This window comes from Scardinius erythrophthalmus (assembly GCF_964197995.2).
Source record: "Scardinius erythrophthalmus genome assembly, chromosome: 4".
Classification (NCBI taxonomy): Eukaryota; Metazoa; Chordata; class Actinopteri; order Cypriniformes; family Leuciscidae; genus Scardinius; species Scardinius erythrophthalmus.
Genome location: NC_138224.1, coordinates 24978387 through 24993384, shown reverse-complemented (window position 1 = coordinate 24993384; position 14998 = coordinate 24978387). Strand labels below are relative to the sequence as shown.

Genomic DNA, 14998 nt, shown 5'->3' with positions numbered 1-14998 from the left:
TGAGGGAATAAAGCACGACCATTAAAAAATATGACTGTGTTTCTAACGATACAAAGCTTAATGCAAATGGGTGAAGTGTCCCTTTAACATGTTACAAAGTAAAATTCTAGCTTCCGGCCAAACAAACATACTCTGTCTACTTGGGCCTAAAGCGCAACTTATACAACTTATGACATCAGAAGTAGCATAATGCGTCATGGAGCAGCGTAAATATCAGCAGTATGTCGCATTACTCGCATAAGTTGCGCTTGGACTTAAGCCGAATCCATATGTTCGTTTGGCGGGAAGCTAGTTATTTTACTTTAAAGTTTTAAATATGAATATTTTTCTTACACAAATTCATTGCTTCGCCTCAGAAGGCCTTTCTTAACCTCCCAGAGCCGTGTGGAGTTCTTTTATGATGGATGTATTAACTTTTTTGAGCTTCAATCTGTTGGTTGCAATCCACTGCCATTATAAAGCTTGGAAGAGCAAGGATATTTTTTTGTATAACTCTGATTGTATTCGTCTGAAAGAGGAAAGTCATATACACCTAGGATGGCTTGAGGGTGAGTAAATCATGCTGTAATTTTAAAGTGAACTACTTGAATAACAAATAATTTATCAGTCAAGTCACCTTCATTTATATAGCGCTTTTAACAAAATAGATTGTTTCAAAGCAGCTTTACAGTGATAATGGGAAGTTAAAGTAACAGAGATTGTTTTGGCTTTACAGCAGCTCTAGAATAAAGTTATTGTCCAGCTAAAGTTAGTCTTGATTGATTCACTTCCTTTGCAACGATCATTAGTTATTACCTTACACTGTAAAACCCAACAAGTTAAGCTAACTCATTTCATTTGAGGAAACCGATTGCCTCAATTCAATTAAGTTTATACAAACAATAGTTATGAGTACTCTGAACTTATTTTAATCGAGTCCACTAAAACAATAATATTTCTTAAAATTTGAGGATTCAGCATCAGCCTTGAGTAGTGCTGGTTTAAAACTTAAGAAAGATACCGAATCAAAGTGGTTTGACACATGTCCAAATTTCGACAATGAGGTTGTTGTCACATCCCTCTCGGATACTCCTCAGAAGCCAGCTGCTAAAAAAACTAAACGCGCAGAATCTAACGTTAGTGGAAACGGAAATGAGAATGTCTTGGCGGCTATTCGTGAGCTTGATTCAAAATTAGACAAAATGTTCCAGAAGATTTCGGCGATTGAAACTACCACCGAGGCAACTTCCAAACAAGTCAAAAGTCTAACAGCGACGGTGCAACAGCTTATTTTGGATGTTGGCGTGCATAAAGAGGCTCTCGATCATCTGGAATCTGAGGTCCACGCTCTGAGAAAGGAAAACAGATTACTGAAAGCAAGTGTACAGGAGTGTAGACGTTACAGTTGGCGATGGTTTCTAAAGTTGCACGGCGTTGCGGAAAAAGACAACGAAGATGTCCGAAGTGTGGTCCTCAACATCTTAGGGAAGATTGCTCCTGGAGTCGGAGACGGGCTGCAGGACAGTGTCGATGTCGTTCATCGTCTGGGTCCGAAGCGGACGGATGGAAAGACCAGATCGATCATAATTCTCTTCTCACAGTGCCGCATTTGTGACATCATTTGGAGAGCTGCTAAAGGTTGCAAGTTTCTAACTGACAATAAACTGCGTCTCTCGGAGCCGCTGTCTCCTGAAGATAGAGCAGCGCGAGACAAGCTGTGGCCTCTTGTGAAGAAGGCAAGGGAGGAGGGCAAGAAGGCAACCTTTCGCAACTCATTTGCTTTGATTGATGGGAAACAAATCTTCTATTCTGATGTCGTGTAAGCTAAGCTGTTGCTTGCACTTGTTACTTTTCTCATGCAAAATTCGAAAAGATGAAACTTGACTGACAATATAATCTGTGCAAAAACTCTTTAGTTGTGCACAAATAGGAAGGTAACTATTTTGTTCTTCTTTAATTACTGTTACCTTTACTAATATTCTCCTTATTTGTTTATCACCTCGATAACAATGTGCTTTGGTTATTATCCACCTCTCCCTTTACATTCTGGTAGCTAAGTCTAAAGAAAGTAATTCTTTTGTTATTTTTTCTCATTTTGTTTAGGGGTTCTTGTTATGGAGTATTCGTTTAACTCCTTGTCGGTTGTAACTTTAAATGTTAGAGGTTTGCGGGACAATCTGAAAAGAAAAGCAATTTTTTTGTTTTGTAAAAGTTCAGCTGATCTTATTTTTCTTCAAGAAAGTCATTCAGGGGAAACAGATGTTAAATTTTGGAGAACGCAATGGGGAAACTCAATTTTCTTTAGCCATGGCAGCAGCCACTCGGCTGGGACTGCTATAATGTTACATAGATTTAAGGGAACTGTATTAGAAACTGTATGCTCTGATGAAGGCAGATGGGTTTGTGCTGTAATAAAACAAGATAACGCCACCTTTATAGCTTGTTGTGTATATGGACACAACTCTTGTGCATGCAATAGAGTAATGTTCTCTCATCTAGTTGACAAGCTTAAAAAGTTACACAAAAAATATAATAATGCTTATTTTATTTTGGGGGGAGATTTTAATGAATGTATGGATGATCACCTGGATAGATACCCACCTAGACTTGATAGCAGGATGAATAATGATCTAATTTTTTCCCTGTGCTCTGATCTCTCTCTTACTGATGCATGGCGGTTCTTTAATCCTTCTACCAAAGATTTTACCTGGTCCAATAGAAGTTTATCTCTTAAATCTAGGATTGACTTTTTTCTAATTTCATCCTCTATCCTTAAATATTTAAAAGATGTTTCTCACGTCACTGCCCCCTTATCAGATCATAAATTAGTTGCAGTAAAATTGAGTGACATCAATGATAACCCGAGAATGAGGGGCTACTGGAAACTTAATAATACCTTGTTACAAGATAAAAAATGTAATAATAGTATTGTCAATCTTACCAAAGAATTATTTACCGGATCAACGAGAGATTATAAAAAAAAATTGGGAGTTCTTTAAATATAAAGCTAGATATATATTGCAGTTAAAAGAAGTAAGGAACTTAAAGATATTAAACATAAAACTAATGCAGATTTGGTTAATAGACTTAATGTATTACTAGCTAAAGATAAGACTACAGAAGAAGAAGATATGGAAATAAAAAAAATTAAATCTGGAATTCGACAGAGCTTACTTAGAGTTGGCCAGAGGTGCATATATTAGGTCTCGGGCAAAATGGCTTGAGGAGGGGGAGAAGAATTCTAGCTATTTTTTTGCCCTGGAAAAGAGAAACGGTCAGAGGAAAGCTCTTTCAACACTTAACATCGATGCAGTTATCTCTAAAGACCCAAAAGAAATATCAGAATTTGTTACCAAATTTTATAGCAATCTTTATACGTCTAAATTTAACTATGACAGCTGTAAACAATTTATTGATACAATTAAACACCATATTACAATTATTGATCGTGAGTTTAGTCGAATTTGTGACGCTGATTTATCATTAGATGAAATTAATCAAGCTCTGCACTCAATGAAAAAAGGTAAATCCCCTGGTATTGATGGGCTTTCAGTAGAATTCTATCTTCACTTTTGGGAGTTTATTAAATTGCCTTTATTTCATATGTATAAGGAATGCATCAGTCAGGGAGAAATGACCTCTACAATGAAACAAGGAGTTATATCCCTTATACCCAAGTCAAGCAAGGACCCTTTATTAATTGATAATTGGCGGCCTATTAACATTAGATTATAAAATGTTAGCCTCTGTTTATGCTAAAAGATTAAGTACTGGTCTAAATAAAATTATTTCAGAATCTCAGTCGGGATTCATGAAAGGCCGTCACATATCTAATAATATAAGGTTAGCATTAGATGTGCTGGATTATTCTAATTTAATTCATTCAGATGGTCTCATACTTTTTCTTGACTTTCAAAAAGCTTTTGATTCTATAGAACACAAATTTCTTTTTTGCACTCTAGAGTTATTTGGATTCGGTAAATCATTTATTGATACTGTAACCATGTTTTATAGAGATATTAACAGCTCAGTGATCGTTAACTTTGATACGTCCAAAAGGTTTGACATTCATCGTGGAGTCAGACAGGGCTGTCCAATCTCCCCGTTTTTATTTCTTTTAGCTACTGAACTACTCTGTCTAAGGATCAACCAAAATGAAAGTTTGATTGGAATTTCTATATTTGATCGTGAGTTTAAAATTGCACAGTTAGCTGACGACACCACACTATTCTTGGAGGATAAAAAACAGTTACCTAATGCTCTGGAATTAGTGGAACAATTTTCATAAGTCTAAAACTTAACATTTCAAAATGTGAAATTTTCAATTCATGATATAGATGAGACATCTTTGGAAGGGATCCCAGTTAAAAATTGTGTAAAATATCTAGGTATCCATATTACTAAAAATCCAGTTACCAGACATTTTTTAAACTTTTCTGATAAAATGACAAAAACTAAAAACGTCTTTAACATCTGGCTTCAGAGAGATCTTTCATTATACAGTAGAGTCCTTTTATCTAAGGTGGAAGGGCTCTCTCGCTTTGTATACCCTGCTCTCTCTCGGTTTATCAGTGATAAAGCTATAAGGGAAATTAACAAAAAAATTTATTTCATTTGGAAAAATAGGCCTCACAAATTGAAAAAAGAAGTACTCTCTAATTCCAGAGGTGAAGGTTGCCTTGATTTTTTGGATTTTGCTGATACTGTAAACACCTTTAAAGTAAACTGGCTGAAAAGATGCTTGTGAATCCAGTGTCATTATGGTTTTTCATTGCTAATAATATCTTTAACAAACTCAGTGGCCTGTCTTTCCACTGAGAAAGTTAGATAACTTTTTACCAAGCAAATTACCCATCTCCTTATCTAACTTTCTGTTATGAATCTCAAAGGAGATGAACCCAGGCGCAGACAGAATGCTCTACAAACTATTTATTGACAATAAAACAGAAAACACAACCCACGAGGGGGCAAAACAAAGGCAAGACAAACGAGGGAAAACTAGACTAACACTTTGACAATGACTAGACTACACACAAACAGCTAATACATGATACAAACTTAGACAAGCCTATTCTCTGGACACGGTACTCACAGGTAGATATCACAGCAGGTATCACAATGAACGAGCACAGGACAGCAAACACCAGGGAATTAAATAGGGAGACTAATGATAACACAACAGGTGACACAGATTGAATAATAATGACTAAATGAGGATAACAAGGGGGGCGGGGCTAGGTGACGAGACAACACAAGCACTTGCACATAAAACATGGGTCTGTCATGATCCTGCCTCAAGACTAGAGAAATACAGAGACAAGGCAGAATCATGACAGAACCTTGGGGTGAAATATCAAAAATAACAAACAAGGTAAGGGAGGTGAAGGAAACACATAGTTCTTGGGAAAATGCCCATGGTGAACAGGTGGAACAGGGGTCTTGGGGTTACGGGACGAAGGCCTGAGGCGGGGGATGCGGGCAGGCTTTGGCGAAGATACACAAGGGGAAGTCTTGGGAGAAACAGAACAGGGTTGGACAGTGACAGGGGTGACCGGGAGAACACTCGGGGGCTTGACAGAGACGGGGGCCGTTGCGTCCGGCAGCGGAGCAAAGACACGGGGTGCGACAGGTGCTTGAGGAGCGAAGTGATGAAATGCTGCGGCTGACTGTGGAGTTGGGACCAAAACTGAGCTCTGAGAAGCAAGGTCGAAATCAACGTACTCCGAAGCGGGCTCTGAATCAGCGCTCTTCGCCTCCGATTCGGTCTCAGCATTAACTGTAGCGGATTCTGGAACAGCAGCCTTGTCCGCAGCAAACTCTGGAACAGCAGCGCTGTCCGCAGCGGATTCTGGAATAGCAACGTTGTCCACAGCTGACTCTGGAACAGCAGTCAACTCAGGGGACGCCCTTTCAGTAGTATTGGGCACAGATACAGAGGACAGGACAGACATAGGAGTCTCTAAGATCTTGGCAAGACTTTGGAAATAATTGGATAGGGTCTCAGCGGCGATGACAACAGGCATCTATTGATGGGCTGACAAGGACTGCAAAACTGCTTCCGCGGCTGAATCAGCCGCAGCCTTCTCTGCAGCTAACTCAGGAGCTGCTGTCACTGCAACAGACTCTGGGACAGCACCCTCAGCGGCAGACTCGGAAACGACCCCTCCCGCAGCAGACTCCGGAATTGCGCCCACAGTCACAGCGGTCTCCACCGCAGACTCGGGAACAGTCCCCTCCTCCGCAGGCCCGGGAACGGCTCTCCCCGCCACAGACTCCGGAACCACGCTAACAGCAGTGGGCTCAGGAGCAGCGCTTTTAGATGCAGCGGAGGGATGCAAAATCCTCGCAGACTCAGGGGAAGGCAACAACAGACATATTCGCACAGTTTTTCAAATGAAGAGAAAGGTTACTCCAAGGGGTAAATTCTTTTGGGGATCCCTTGTAACAAACGTAATTTGGAGAAAGGCCTGGCTTTTGCCTAGTAAATTTTGTGTATCCAACAAAGTTAAGGAAATTCATTATAAAATCCTTCATAAAACCTATCCTGTTAACTCATCCATGTCTAAATACTCTGATATTGATGAGTCTTGCTCTTTTTGTGGTTTTGTTGAGGAAACTGTCACCCACTTATTTTGTGAATGTAATGTAACCAATAGATTTTGGGCTAAATTGAGTGTTTTTGTTTTTGGCCCTACAAAGATGACCCACACCTTTATTCTCAAAGAAGTTATCATTTATTATGAAAACCCAAAGATGATGTCCCCTGAGCATGTTGTTAATTTCCTTATCTTGTATGGAAAATTCTTCATCCATAAGCAAAAATGGCTTAAGTCTCCTTTGAGCTTCCCTCTTTTTCTTGCTGACCTTAATTCTTTTATTTCATCCCTTAGACTTATAAATAACAAAAAAGTGCAAAATTTTTAATGCATTATGATGATTTATTCAAAGATATGACTTAATCTTGTAATGCTTCTCTTTTATTTTTTTTTTGTATGTACAATTACATAATGTGCTGTATGCAAATCCTGGTTATTTTATTTTATTATTATTATTATTATTATTTTTTTATCTTTTTCGTATCATTGTTTGTTCATTGTAAGAGATGCAATCTTGCCTCACTTCCCTGAGCTTGTAATTAAGTGTAAGTTCTGCAATAAAAAAAAAAAAAAAATCAGTTAAAAAAAAAAAAATTCCACATACCTTCAGCGGCAACAGATGACGTCACGCAACGGGGATACCAAGACGCACATCTGGTAGCCAAACCCCACTCCTTTTATACTAAATGCGAGGCAGTTAATGATATACACGCATGCGCATGCTCTCCCAATAGGTCAAATTAATCCACCCTGCTACATCAGCTTGTACACAACGTCACGTAACGTTAGATTTACCTCAGAAAAAACATTGAATGACTGTAAACTTGATAGCTAGATTAAAAATTAACTCTGGAGAGGAGCATTTAGCAAAAAAATGTAAATGCACTATATTACTTATTCATTATAATTTTACTCATATCAAACATTTTTATTAAAATGTTATTATTATAAAAACTAGCTTATGTGCATTTGTAAACTAATCAGTTGTTAATTTTGCCCTTTAATAATTACTTACCAGCTTTTCCATGTATAGTTTACAGCAGTAGTTGAGATTTTTTTTATTGAGAAAAATTAGCATGTACTTAATTGATATTGCATTGAATTGGATCAAGATCAGAATCGAATAGCAAGCTTATGAATCGAAATCATGAAATCAAGCCCTAATAAAAACACAGTTCCAATACCAATCATTGAACCATGAAAACATTGTAACATGTCAGTAACATATAAATTCCTGATAAAAACCTAATAAATTCTGTTCAGTTATCAAATGTTTTTTTACAAAAAAACTCCACCCATTAACCCCCATCTCCGCCAGACCTCGATCAATGAAAATTACACTGAACAAAATTATAAACACAACACTTTTGCTTTTGCACCCATTTTTCATGAGCTGACCTCAAAGAGCTAAGACTTTTTCTATGTACAAAAAGGCCTATTTCTCTCAAATATTGTTCACAAATCTGTCTAAATCTGTGTTAGTGAGCACTTCTCCTTTGCTGAGATAATCCATCCACCTCACAGGTGTGGCATATCAAGATGCTGATTAGACGGCATGATTATTGCACAGGTGTGCCTTAGGCTGGCCACAATAAAAGGCCACTCTAAAATGTGCAGCATAAAAAGCGGCGGCACTTTCATTAGGATTTATTTTTCTCATAACAGCTAAAATAACTTAATATACTCCACCATTTTTTGGTCATTCAGATAAGAGTACATAATTCAAAACTGTAAACCTTTATTCATGTACACTCACAATAGGCTAACGACAAAAGTTTGTCTGTCGTCTCTGTCTCCAGGAACTGCGCATCATAAAAAATTATCGAAAGCCACTTGCCTCAGCTCAGTCACGATAAGAAATATGTCTAAAGCTTTAAATGTCTAAATATTTAATAAATGTGGTCTGATTATGTAATCCATATGAAACCGAGAGGCACAGAGGATCTACTCAAACATGTTTATCATGTGTATGAGCGCGTCTCAATGAGGAAAGGACAAGGTAAGAGTGAAAATCTCGCTCTAATTAAATGTAAATCACCCTGAATTAAAATGTAAAAACAGATCAAATAATTTCTTTGCTGAAATGTTGCGATATTGTTTAATTTAAGTTCATAATTATTCTATAAATGTTATTTAGTTTAACAGCAACACGAAATATCCACTGTGGTTCGAGATTTATTTGAATAAATAAAAATAACCGACCTCTGCTTAATTCACAAATCACACCCTGATTTTAAGGATCCAAAGTTCCAGCCCGACTGAAAGATCCCTGAGGAATTTAATATTGAATTGAAACTAATATTTTTCATGACAACAAATGAACATGAGTTTGAAGTTTGTATTTCGTTTTGCTTGGAAAAAGCTGGCCCAAACCAAAGTAGCGTTTTACTTCTTCAATTAGCCTATTGAAATATTTAGTTAATAAACTTTTTTTTATGACAGAAATATAACTAAATGTAGCCTAAATGATTTAATTCCTTCATTATCAACACTTTAATAATGCTAATGTCTAAGTGTGAATTGCGACTTCTCTGTCTCAGACGCTCCGCTCCTCTCAAATTGCCTATGGGGGGTTTGGAGGGGCAGTTCAGTGGCTTTATCGTGGGGGTGCAGGACAAGGTTTTAATGTCCCGACTTTCACATAGATAGTGTTGGATAGCCAGCCTGATGATACAGTACAGGCAAAGGCAAAATTCCTTTCAGAATAAATCTCTCGATGTGTCTGCATAGGCCCTATCTTAATTAAATTATAAATATTGGAGCTAATGTATTTAAAGGTTTTTCATTAAAAAAATCAAATGAAGTGTTCAATCCAGTTGTTTCAACTGTTTTGTAGAGTTTTAGAATGTTTGAGCAGTGTGTGTATGATTGTCAATGATCTGGCATTATCTAAACATGAACTGTTGACAAAACGTGTTCATGCCAACTAAACAATACAGAGTGCTCAACCTCGAGTGCGATCAACCTCCTTTTATTGTAGCCTAAGGTGAATTCAACAAGGCATTCTTTTTCTTTGAAGCAACAAAGGCTAAATCATTTGTTACAGTTGTTTTTGTAATTGGTGTGGATGACACGCAGCGAAATATACAGTATTATTAGCTGTATGATGTGTTTCAACCCTGAAACATTTAATTTTAATAAAGACCCGGTGCACGCAGTGAGGGAGACAAAAGAAACTTGCTGAAAAGAGATCCAGCGCGTCTGCGAGAGATAGGCAAAGAAAAACACCCAATCTTAATTTATGTGGCTTTGTACTGTTTTAATTGTACACAGCAACGCTGCAATTTCTTTGGCAATACAAATAAAAAAATGTCGCAAGAATAAGATTCTGTATTTCTCATTTTGCATCACATATGGAAATGCTAAACTCGACTTGTTTTAAATAAATAGCCTAAACTGTCCAGACTCTTTATTTAAACCTTGAAATGTGCAATGGGGTTTTAAACTGAGTTTATTTCTATTTTATTTTTTAATTAATTTAGTGTTATTTTACATTTTTATTGTTTTTTATATTGAAAGCAATACTATTTAGTTAGTCTGTTATTTTTTGTAGACATCAACCAAGTCTTTTTTCTTGTTTGTTCAATGTATGGATCTGTTTTGAAAATGTTCTTTTGTTGCTATGGCCGGGTATCACTGTCAGTCATCTCAATTTTGTGAATGATTCACAAAACAATAATTTAGCAGATTAAAGACAATCTTCATCATCTTCAGGCCATTGTGATTTTCTGGTATGATTGGCTGATAATCTGCCTTCAACAGCACCTTCGGGTTTTGTCGTCTGTGCAGCGCAACAGAGGCTCTACTGGAATGTAGCAAATTGATGTAATGTGCAATTATTAATTAAACAAAACACTTGACCTTAATAATCTGTTACCTATTTAACCATCAAGAACGGTAAAACATAAACGCTGTCGACCAACATCGGTTAACAGCATGTAGGCTACAATGTTATCGTCTAAACGCCTATTAATAAAAATGACAGACAATGAATAACAAAGCTCCGAAAAGTGTTTTGAATCAATAAATGAACATTTCAGAAGTTTTTAATTTTGACAAACAGCCTATTAAACTACAAACAAAATTATGATGATAGTAGATCTGAGATTCAAATTCAGACCATTTGAAGCACCGCGAGGCACATGTAGGAGCGTTGACCACACAGCTATCGCCTGAACTCTGTTTTATGAGCATGAGCTTAACGTCTTATGCTTACGCAAAGCCTCATTGATGTGACATTTTTCTATTGCAATGTTATATGTTGAAATGTTTTCATTATTTATTAAAGAAAATTATGCTAATCATAACAACCTACTGTATGCCTATTTACTCCACTATTCCACCAAGGCATTTTCAATTTCTCAAATATGTCTGGGGGGAGAAATTGTTACATGTGGTTTGTTACATGTGGTCCCCCAATAGGGGATCAGTTTGCATCCGTGAAATGTATTGTCTGAAAGCTGCAATGCTACCTATAGATTTGACCATTTAATTATAACTAGCTGTACTGTATTTTACCGTTTATGCTTGATAGGTACTTTATGATGGCGGTTGGTCTGTATGCTACTGTGAAAGAAGACAGTTTCCTGCTGGTTGCTAAAGTTTCTGAAAAAATAATCGTCAGGGTAAGTGTTTTTGCTGTTGTACCATAACCCTGGGCGTGACTGCAGTCTTAAGAATTAAAAGGCAACTAAATTCTGTATCTAGCAATAAATCTTCACATATACTTCCACAGAGTTGTGGTCAAAACTTTTGCGTATCCAGAAGAAATAATAACAGACTACTTTACTGATATAATATACAGTATAGCACAAACATAGCCCGCTATGAACTCCAGGTTTGCACACATTATCCTCAAAGATTGCTGCTTTAGTGGTGGAAGCCTTCTGTTGGCTTTGACAGTGGGTGCATCTCAATCAGCTTGTAACGGCCACCTAGTGTTAAGTAGTGTTCATGACATGAATGTTGATGTGCCTTTAAGATAACTTCTTCTATGGCGTACGTTATTGTATGCGTGCTGTTTTTATGTGAGCGCGCACGCACAGTGAGAGTGAGATTGCTTGCGCAAAGAGGAAGATGACCGCTCTACTGCTGACCATTGTTTTGTAATGTGTTTACTTCCACTTTGATTTGTAGCGTGTTTTCAGAGTGTTTTATTTTCCCTTTTAAACATTCACTCTTCGTCATGTATGTGAAGAGTGTGTTTAACTGAGAGGAAACATCTATAAAAGTCTCGTGGAACTACCAGTTCGTTTGTACTGTCTTGTATTCTTCATCTGGGCAGACTTCAAACTCTCTGACAGACGTCACAAGCTCCCTAGTTTAGTAGTTGAGGCACTGATAAGGGAGTCTGCAATTTTAAGGGCTGTCTCAATAGCAAAATTCTACCAGTGCACTGAAAGGTTGGCTCCTTAAAAAGTCCCACAATGCACTGAAAACCAGGGAGCATCGATGCTCACTATGTTTCATTAACGGGAGTTCTGAAGCACAGAACATAAATCACAAGGGCCAACTCATTACTCATAATGAAACGCGATAGATGTTTTTTTTTTTTTTTAATACAAACCATTATTTAATTATATTTCAGCGTAAATATACATCACTAGACAGGTAATGAACAGTCTAGCTAACATAATGTATTTATAATGTTGCACATAACAAGCAAAGTATTAATCATAATATACTTTAATTGTCATGTCGCCGGAAATAGTCATCAATGATCATCAATAGTCATCAAAAGAGTCATCAATGCCCCAATTTGTAGTGAGGCAGGGTCTTTACTGTCCTTACCAGTGCCTCAATTTGTGTTCATGATATACTGATTCATAACTTAGGAAGCTACAGAGCTGAATGAGACGCACCCAATGTGTCTTGATGGTGTACGAAAGTGGTTCTCAAACTTTTATCATCTCTCCATCTATAGGCCTCCAATCCAGGTCAGTTTGAGAATGATAGTGACGTGCTCTGGCAAAGAGGACAGATCCCAGAGTCTGTGGTGTGTCACGGGAGGATCGGCATCAACACAGACAGCCCTGATGAGGCTTTGGTGGTTTGTGGGAACGCCAAGATAATGGGAAACGTCATGCATCCCTCAGACAGAAGGGCCAAACAAAACATTCAGGAAGTGAGTGTGTCTCTCTGATAGTTATTACAAGGACAAACTAAACAAGATGACATTCAGTTAAGGTTAAGGCAGCAGTATTAATGGCTATTCCAAATGGATAATGTAATACATAATTGTAATACTGCAGTTACTGTAAAACTCAATAGTAACTGCAGAGAAGCAGTGCTGATGAATCTAGCAGATTTACATAGAAAAGCAGTGATACACATCTTAAGCAATAAATTGGCTTAAAAGCATTCTTCTTACATCAGTGCGTTCAGACCTCGTACATGCTCATACTGGTAATCCTATTCTTTGTTCACAAATATCATTATACCGGTAATTTACTGGTAATGTTACAACTTCTCATACTTGAAAATTGATTTACCACTATTTTTGAAAAGGTCCTGTTCACACATGATCTCTAAATGGTTTACTAGTAAAGACAGTATGTGTGAAAGGAATTATATATTGTGCCTTGCGATGTTGTAGGTGGACTCAACAGAGCAGCTTAAGAGGATAGCTCAGGTGAGAATTGTGGAGTATGATTATAAACCGGAGTTTGCCTCAAGGATGGGAATTGACCAGCATCATGAAACAGGTACAACCTAAATTAGTGTATACATTGCGCTTTATATAAAACTACGCTCTAAAGAGAGACAATCACCATCATCCGTCTCGCCTTGATTAGGAATCATAGCGCAGGAAGTCCGAGAACTCCTGCCTTCGGCTGTGAGAGAAATGGGTGATGTCACTTGCATGAACGGGGAGAAGATCGATAATTTTCTTATGGTGGACAAAGTGAGTCTGTCAGATATTTGTTATTAATTGTAGTAAATATTTCTAGACATGGACAGTATGTAAAATAATTTTGGTTGGTTTGTCTTAAAGGAGCAGATTTTTATGGAGAACGTGGGTGCTGTGAAGCAGCTGTGTAAACTCACAGATAACCTTGAGACTCGTATTCAAGAGCTTGAGGTGTTGAACACTCACCTGGCCAAATTGAAGACGCTAGGTAGCATGCGCTCCAACAGTGGCTCTCCTGCTAAAGGGTATGGAATTTCTTAAGTTCTCCACACAGTATTTCTCTCTTTCAGATGCTCTTTCCCCAAGTTTCTTTCCAATTTTCTCAACACACATGGAGGTCCATGCTTTAGTGTTTCCTGGAGTCTACACATTATCTAAGGGTGTGTTCACACTTGTAGTTCAGTTCTCTTGGTTATTTTGGTCCTGACAAAAAAAGAGAAAACAATACATGTAATGCTGGTTCGCTTAGCGTTCACTCTGTAATTTTTTTAAGACTGAACCTAAAGTAAAAAAAAAAAAAAAGTGTTGTGCAACAGAACTTAAACATCCAAAACAATGCTGTGTTCTAGGGTAAATGTGCTTGTTGTATGTGCATGTGTATGATGGTATTTTGACCAGCTGAGAACTTGTGAAGAGTTTATAAAATGTGTAAAGTCAAAACAGCAGCAGGAATCCCCCCAGCTGAAGTGGGTTCTGTAATTCTGTAGTGGACTTATTGGCTGTAGTGGGCTCTGGAGCGGACACCTGGGCTGAAGAGCAGTTTGCGGCCCAAACACACAAAATGGCCACTGCCATTACAGGAAGTGGACCCGCAGGCAGTGAACTCTCTAAGGCGACCAGACTAAGGACAACTGAGCTCTGAAGTGTTGAGACCGCCGGGATGCTAGCTGCTCTCACCAACATCAGCAGTGGATCCGTCTCACTAGCATAGGGACCACATTAATGGCTTCATGTGCAACATTCATGACGACCGGAAACCTTGACGTGGCGTCCATGATAGCTGAAGACTGGTGTGGTGAAAATGACGGCTGGAGACTCTGGTGTGGTGGAAGATACTCTGGCATGGCGGCCATGTTGTGAAGATGCTCTGGTGTGGCAGCCAACGGACTGGAAGGCGCTGAAAGCACGGGACTAGCAACCATCAGAACTGGACATGCTGGTGACTCTGGTGGGCCAAGATCTGTGGCCATCGGAGCTTGGTGGATACTGCCTACTGATATCAGCTTACATTAGATTGAATATTGTCTTGGATAATGGTGATCTTGGAGTCAAAAAGGATGAGAACCACTGCAGTAAAGCTAATTTATAATAAAACACAATTTTCTGCTATTCATTTTTCACTTACATAAATGTGTGCTTCACTATGTAGGTCTATACCTGCTATATCATATGCCTACAAACATCTACACAGTTTATAGCAATTCAGATTCATTATGATTTACGGATTTTGTGTCAAACAAATGTTTTTTGTTATTTAATGTAATTATAAATCAGTACATAGGAAATAATACAG

General features: G+C 38.0%; 1 protein-coding gene across 1 annotated transcript in view; it reads left to right on the top strand.

Moving 5' to 3' along the window:
• Window positions 1–14998, top strand: part of myrfl (myelin regulatory factor like) — a 60161-nt gene that overhangs the window by 31398 nt on the left and 13765 nt on the right. Inside the window, exons 11-15 of the mRNA XM_081363033.1 lie at window positions 11110–11200; window positions 12499–12699; window positions 13171–13279; window positions 13370–13479; window positions 13570–13730. Of these exons, the coding sequence (XP_081219159.1) occupies window positions 11110–11200; window positions 12499–12699; window positions 13171–13279; window positions 13370–13479; window positions 13570–13730 (672 nt within the window). The remainder of the gene's footprint in view (window positions 1–11109; window positions 11201–12498; window positions 12700–13170; window positions 13280–13369; window positions 13480–13569; window positions 13731–14998) is intronic.